This window comes from Populus alba, chromosome 4 (assembly GCF_005239225.2).
Source record: "Populus alba chromosome 4, ASM523922v2, whole genome shotgun sequence".
Taxonomy (NCBI): domain Eukaryota; kingdom Viridiplantae; phylum Streptophyta; class Magnoliopsida; order Malpighiales; family Salicaceae; genus Populus; species Populus alba.
Window position 1 is genome coordinate 13,507,525 of NC_133287.1, and position 7,022 is coordinate 13,514,546.

The window sequence follows — 7,022 nt, forward strand, 5'->3', positions numbered from 1 at the left end:
TTCCATACGATTCATTTTTTCCTCTAACCCAAAAACTTATTTTGATTATTTGAAACTTCTTAGAAATTATGAAGTAATGCGTTCTCACCAAGACAATAAAAAAATGGAGAAAAAGATAAGCATTATGAGATAACTTTGTCAAAGTCAAAGAAATCAATATTCCTTAATTTAAACTAAAAAAAGAAAGAAAAAAAAAGTCAAGAAAATGCTGCTTGTACACGCTGGAATTGCCCTATAAAATGGTCGTTCCATCCATGCCATCTTGCATCAAATCTCTACATCAAATCTCTGTAACTCACCATCTCTCCTATCGAGGAAAAGGAAAAGCACAGAATCTCTGCCTCATTTACAAACTTGCGTTACATTCTTTTGTACCCAAACAAACCTCTGTTTCACACACTAAACCCAAGCCTTATTTATCCAAGTGCCAGCTTCAATACTTAGACTGCAATGGGAAGCATTGATGACTTCAGCCGTTATTCTTTCCCAGATGATTTTGTTTTCGGAACATCCTCATCAGCTTACCAGGTACATCCAGACTCTAAATTTTGCTGCTTCTAGTGCAGTAATTAGGAGGGGACAGCAGAACATTGTTTAAAATAATACTAGTTATGTTAATTAATTTTTCGTTATTATTTTATTATGATATGCAGTACGAAGGTGAAACAAACAAACATGGTAGAGGACCGGCTATATGGGACACTTTCACTGAGGAACATACAGGTACCAATCTCTCTCATTAAAATTTGTACTTCCCTCGCTAAAAGTTGAATAGAATTATGTTAATGTCCTAAGAAAACCACCATTATTAACTTTAAAATTAAATAATATTACTTTCAACGTTTGCAGAGAGAATAAATGATCATAGCAACGGAAATGTAGCTGTTGATTTCTATCATCGCTATAAGGTATGGGAGTTCTTCATCATATTTTCGTTGTGGTTAACTATATGATGTATGCAAGTGTAATTTTTCTTAAAAAAAATTGATAAATGTAACAGGAAGATGTGCAAAGAATGAAAGAAATGGGAATGGATGCTTTCAGATTCTCCATTTCTTGGTCTAGAGTATTACCACGTAAGTTTTTATATTTTTTGAAATTTGTTCTTAACATAGTGATAATAGTAATCACAATAGCAGGATTTGACTTTGACATCTGTTTTCACTTACTGAATTTCCATTTGATATATAGCTTTCCATTGGATTTTTTTTGGAAAATGCAGATGGCAGGTTAAGTGCTGGAGTAAACGAAGAAGGCATCAAATTTTATAACGATCTCATTGATGACCTCCTTAAGAATGGTTATAACCTTTCCCTTCCCTTCAATTAATCATCACATTTTGCCAAAAATTGATGCGAAAATTCGTATACAACAAAAGGTTTATCTTGGGCGCTCCATCTGATTATATATATGATGTTTTGTAATATATAGGTTTGCAGCCTTACGTCACTCTCTTTCACTGGGATACCCCACAAGCTTTAGAAGATAAATATGGTGGTTTCTTAAGTCCTAACATTGTGTAAGTAGCAACCTTTCGTTAATGATGCTTCAAATATCCAAACTTGTTGTAGCTTCGAAATATTATAATCTAATCTGTCATTCTGGAGACTTTGTGGACCTATGCTTCTCTAAAATTTAAAACATTCCTATAAATTTTCTCACATAAAACATTGATTTCCAGAAATGATTTCCGAGACTTTGTCGACCTTTGTTTCCAAAAGTTTGGAGACCGAGTGAAGAAGTGGATTACTTTGAACGAGCCATGGATGTTCAGTGTTCAAGGTTATGACATGGGCACGATGGCACCCGGTAGGATTTCTGTCGTTGTAAATGATCCACACCGATCCTTAAACACTGGTGCCACTGAAGTGTATACGGTTAGCCATCATTTGTTGCTTGCTCATGCTGCGGCAGTGAAACTATACAAGGAAAAATATCAGTCATGTCAAGGTGGACAGATTGGGATAACACTTGTTTCTCACTGGTTTGAACCTTACTCAAACAGTGAAGCTGATCAAAATGCAACCAAAAGAAGCCTCGACTTCATGCTTGGCTGGTTAGTATTTTTTTATATATATCAAATTCAAAAGTACTTTCTGAACTCTTAATTCTGCTAGAGAAGACCTGGTATATATGTATAAACAGAAGGTAATCAGTGTTTTTCTTCATGTTGGCAGGTTCATGGATCCTTTAACTAATGGTGACTATCCACGTAACATGCATGATTTTGTTGGTGGAAGATTGCCCGAGTTCACTGCCGAGGAATCTAAGATGCTGAAGGGATCGTATGATTTTATTGGAATTAATTACTACACAACATATTATGCTCAAAATATTGATGCAAATTATCAGAGTGTTGGATTCATGTCCGATGCTCGTGCTAGTTGGACAGGTAACTAATGATTGATATCTTTTCTTTCTTATTCATCTTATTTTTTTCCAATTACATAACATCAATTAGATGATGTTTTATCAAGTATTAATTCATTCATTTTCTCTGTTTTTTCTTAATTTTGTAGGAGAGAGAGATGGAATCCCAATAGGTCCACAGGCTGGTGTAAAATGGCTTTATATTTATCCCGAAGGCATCAGCAGGCTTTTGAATTACACCAAAGACCAATACGGGAACCCAACAATTTACATTACTGAGAATGGTATGGTTGAAATGAACGATCATACATTGTGCTACGTTGAAGCTTCTTAGTACTTCTCTAACACTAAGTGTGTTCTTAATGCTTTATTTTACTGATTTTTTTTCAGGGGTTGATGACGTAAATAGCAATGCTTCATCACTAAAGGAAGCTCTTAATGATCCCATAAGAGAAAAATCTTACAAAGACCACCTCAAGAATGTTTTGAGATCCATCAAGTGAGTTAATTTTTTTCATTTATTAACTAATGATCATTGATAATAAGTTTTTTAATCCATAGCAACAATTATATTATTAGGTTACCAAATCCGTCTAACTGGGATTCAATATCTATTTATTGCAGTGAGCATGGTGTTGATGTTAAGGGATTTTTTGCTTGGTCTTTAATGGACAATTTCGAATGGGGAAGTGGTTATGCTGTGAGGTTCGGCCTCTACTATGTTGATTTCAAAAATGATTTGAAACGATATCCTAAAAAATCAGTCAAGTGGTTCAAGCAGTTTCTTAGAAGAGACTCCCACAGCCCTATTCCACATACGTATCCTCTGATTACTTCTAATGAAACGTCGAAAATTGAAGATAGTTTGGTTCGGGATGCTAAAAGGCCAAGAAACGCCTGAATTCCTTCGGCAGGATCTGAAGTCAAAGTTGTTAGCATCTGCAAATTGGGCTTTAACGGCTGAGAGATAGAGCTCTCAGCATTAATTAATTCAGCAGAATTTGGTCACCACTTCATTCATTCAAGGCTGTGGTTAAGAATAAAAATTCATGGTTCTGGTTTTCCTTTGTTTTGTTTAATTATGGTTTTAGAATTTAATTTGATTATTTTACTGTTGTATCATTTTTTCATTCGATTAATATTGATTATGATTCGTTTAATAATAATACAAATCTTCTGCACCATCATTGATTATGGTTTGTTTAATATTAGTTGTTTTTTTTTCCGAAAGAAAAACGTAATATTTGACCCTAAAAAAAAAAAAAAAGAAATGGATGATCAATGAAAACGAATACAAATGAAATGGACAAGCCGAAAAGACCATGAGATTGCAAAGAACAAGATATTCCTATTGATGAAATAAGGCTAGCATATTTCTATGGCAACACCAAGATATATCCTATCAAGCAACAAATCTAGACCAAATGTGTTTGTGATTATGAAATGAATAAGCAGGTATGTCATAACCCATTTTTGGGTTATTCTCCAAATTCACCTTTTCTCTTCCAAAAAATCTCAAAATATATATTCGGACTAAAATCTTTAAAAATCTAAAAAAATTATAACATTGAGATGAGGATGTCGGAGCGCCCAGAACATGGCTAAAACTTGGTTGAGGAGGTTAGGAAATACAAAGATGGTGGTTATTCTGGTAATGAAGGCTCTCATTTTAGGAGTCGTGGCTGAGGTCATGGTCCTTACCAATCTGGTCCACAACCTCAACAAGTTCATCCTTCTTCTAGTCTTGGCATTCTTGGTCCTAGTACTAACATTCCTACTTATCAAATCTACAGCAAGATAGGTCATGTAGCTGTTGAATGTTATCAACAACATAATCAACCTTTTAGTCGTACCTCTTCAATCCAATGTTAGATTTGTTAGAAAGTTGGGCATTTTGCTTTTCAGTGTTATTATAGAGGCAACTTCTCTTATCAAGGCAGACCTCCTTCCACCAATCTTAGTGCCATACATGCAAACTTTCCTTCTTCTACACCACATAAGCAATTTTGGGTGGTTGATATTGGAGCAACAACTCATATGCCCTTTGATTTGGCTCAACTCAGCTTGGCTACTCATTTCTCAGGCTCTAATACCATATGAAGATAGCAGAATTACACATAAGCAAACAGAGAAGTAAAGAGAAGCAGAGAGAGTTTTAGATGAATGGAGAGAAGAGGATATATTGTATTTTTGTTAATCATTTTTCACACAGTTACATACCTTTATATCAAGCTATAGTTGGAATCTTTTTCATGTTTTCTAACCTCTCTAACCTTTCATTTATTTTCACTAATAAATGCTAACATTTTTTTTTAATTGTCTAACAATACTAATAATATTTTAACCACTTGATTTTCTAATCTCTTGACATGTGGCAATACTAGGTCCTTTGATATCTTTATAATTAGTTCCTAAGTATAGTGATCTACATGTTTTTGGATGTAGTTGTTATTATTTACACTCACCATGTGAAAAACATAAGCTATGTTTTAAAAGTAAAAAAAAAATGTATTTTTGTAGAATAATCTATACAAGATAGAGGATATAGATGTCCGGACATAAACACCGGTAGATTTTACATTTCATGTAATGTTATCTTTGATGAGAACTCTTTTTCATCAGCTAATATGGTTTTTTTACTCCTGACTTGTCTTCTCCTTTTAAATTCTTGGATTGTATTCCATTATCAATATGCTCTGAAAGTTTATTCTCCTATCTTTCAAAAAATAATGATGTTTCACCTATTTAAGTACCGAGGTTAACATCAGTGCCACACAGACATCCAGTTCAATGCCTGCAAACCTTGTTCCTTCTAAAACTCCTATTACGAGTCTAGGCTACCCCTTTTATCTTCATATCCTAGTAATGAACCTACACTCTTGCCTCTACCACGAACTGGTACACTTAAACCCAAATTGTTTCCTGGTATCAAAATTTTTTACTCCACAAGACATCCTTTTCATGTGTTGTACACTATATCTCATGAACAAGAACTCACTTGCTTTGTATGGGCTATGTCTGTCTCTGAATGATGAAACGCTATGGGACGTGAGTTTGATACATTAATATCCAATGATACATGGTCTCTCTATCCACGACCTCTTTTATAAACCTCTTTTCTATCCACGCTATTATATGAAGAATGAAGTGTATATTGACGTGGATAAAAGTACCTCATACATACTTTAAAGATACTTTCAAGGTTAATCTTGTCTGGATAAGTTTCCTTTGACTTTTATTGCACACGTTGTCTCCAACATCTTATGTCTATCTCTTTCATTTATTAAGTTATTTACTTTATTAATTAATTAATTAAGCATTGTCATCTTAAAATTAATGACACTCTAATTTACAAAGCAAACTGCCTTGAGATATTGTTTGTTAAAAAACCATCGTAGACATTTTCTTGACTTTTTTTCTTTCTTTTTTTTTTAGTTTAAATTAAGGATTGATTTCATTGACTTTGACAAAGTTATCTCATAATGCTTATCTTTTTCTCCATTTTTTTTATTGTCTTGGTGAGAACGCATTACTTCATACTTTCTAAGAAGTTTCAAATAATCAAAATAAGTTTTTGGGTTAGAGGAAAAAATGAATCTTATGGAAGAATTTCAAATAAGAGTCGTTCAAGGACATTTGAAGGTATTTTAGGACACATCCGTGTGTCATGCACGACCATTTTAATAAAAATAAAACAATTTCGTTACATGCGTGCGTTCCTCGTTTGCCTAGCTATGGATAAAACGTGCATATATACAAAATCAAGCTGCCTCTGCCGGGTCCACATGGTGGTGGCTTCCTAAAATCTTTCCTTTTCAACTTTTCCACGAAGACAATACTTTTCGTCTGTTTATAATAGAAAAAAAAAGTTATTGTAAAAAAATCTAACCATTCAAATAAAAAAATTATCTATTTATTTAATATCGGGATTATATCTTACATATAAATTTATAATTCTGGATATTAACAAAAAACAAAGTAGATTTTTTTGTACTTTTAATTTAATATCAGAAATATATATTGCGTAAAAGTTCGTAATCCTAAATATTAAAAAGAAACAAGATAATTTTTATATTTTTAAAATATAGGTGAAGTTCTCATGGCTTTAATAAACTAGCTATTAAATTCAAATTGCATGCAAATATATAAGACTATTTTTTGTGATTATTTTAATATGATAAAATATGCAAATATAATTTATTTTTGAGAGACTTGGCAATATGCAAATGAAAATAAAAATTGTATTTTTTAAATAATATTTTTTGGTTGTTTCATTTTTGCAGGAGAGAACTGATTCGTTTACTACTAAAAAAAACACCTTGTATATGGAAAGATGAAAACAAAAATGGAGAAATCATAATTGATTGCAAAATTGCCATTAAACCTTTGAAAATTTGACTAAAGCAACGTTTGGCGAAACACAATGTTTTATTTTAAATTGAACAAGATATTAATTTAAAAATAAATTATTTATTATTTGAAATTGACTCAAAAGCAAGCAAACACCAAACTCAAACATAAATCTAAAATTGGGTAGCAACATGATAGATTATGATTGTTCATGATGGGATTTTGAAATTTAAGTTGTAAAGATCTTCTTGTTTGTTATGATAGTTTGTTAAACATGCTTGTATTAAATGCATTTTCCAGTA

The 7,022-nt window shown here is 32.5% G+C and overlaps 1 protein-coding gene across 1 annotated transcript; it reads left to right on the forward strand.

Annotated features, from left to right (window-relative positions):
- Nucleotides 1-258: 258 nt before the first annotated feature.
- LOC118032701 (beta-glucosidase 12) lies at nt 259-3,554 on the forward strand. Its single transcript, XM_035037465.2, has 11 exons — nt 259-528; nt 654-723; nt 850-908; nt 1,001-1,076; nt 1,223-1,300; nt 1,432-1,519; nt 1,682-2,056; nt 2,178-2,392; nt 2,520-2,654; nt 2,761-2,869; nt 2,995-3,554. The coding sequence occupies exons 1-11, from the start codon at nt 451-453 to the stop codon at nt 3,269-3,271; spliced, it is 1,560 nt and encodes a 519-aa protein (XP_034893356.1). The 5' UTR covers nt 259-450; the 3' UTR covers nt 3,272-3,554.
- Nucleotides 3,555-7,022: the final 3,468 nt, after the last annotated feature.

Coding starts and splice junctions, on each gene's coding strand:
- LOC118032701 (XM_035037465.2), top strand. CDS start 451: ATGGGAAGCATTGATGACTTCAGCCGTTATTCTTTCCCAGATGATTTT. Junction 1,077..1,222: donor TTGGTCTAGAGTATTACCAC/GTAAGTTTTTAT, acceptor TGGAAAATGCAG/ATGGCAGGTTAAGTGCTGGA. Junction 2,870..2,994: donor AATGTTTTGAGATCCATCAA/GTGAGTTAATTT, acceptor TATTTATTGCAG/TGAGCATGGTGTTGATGTTA.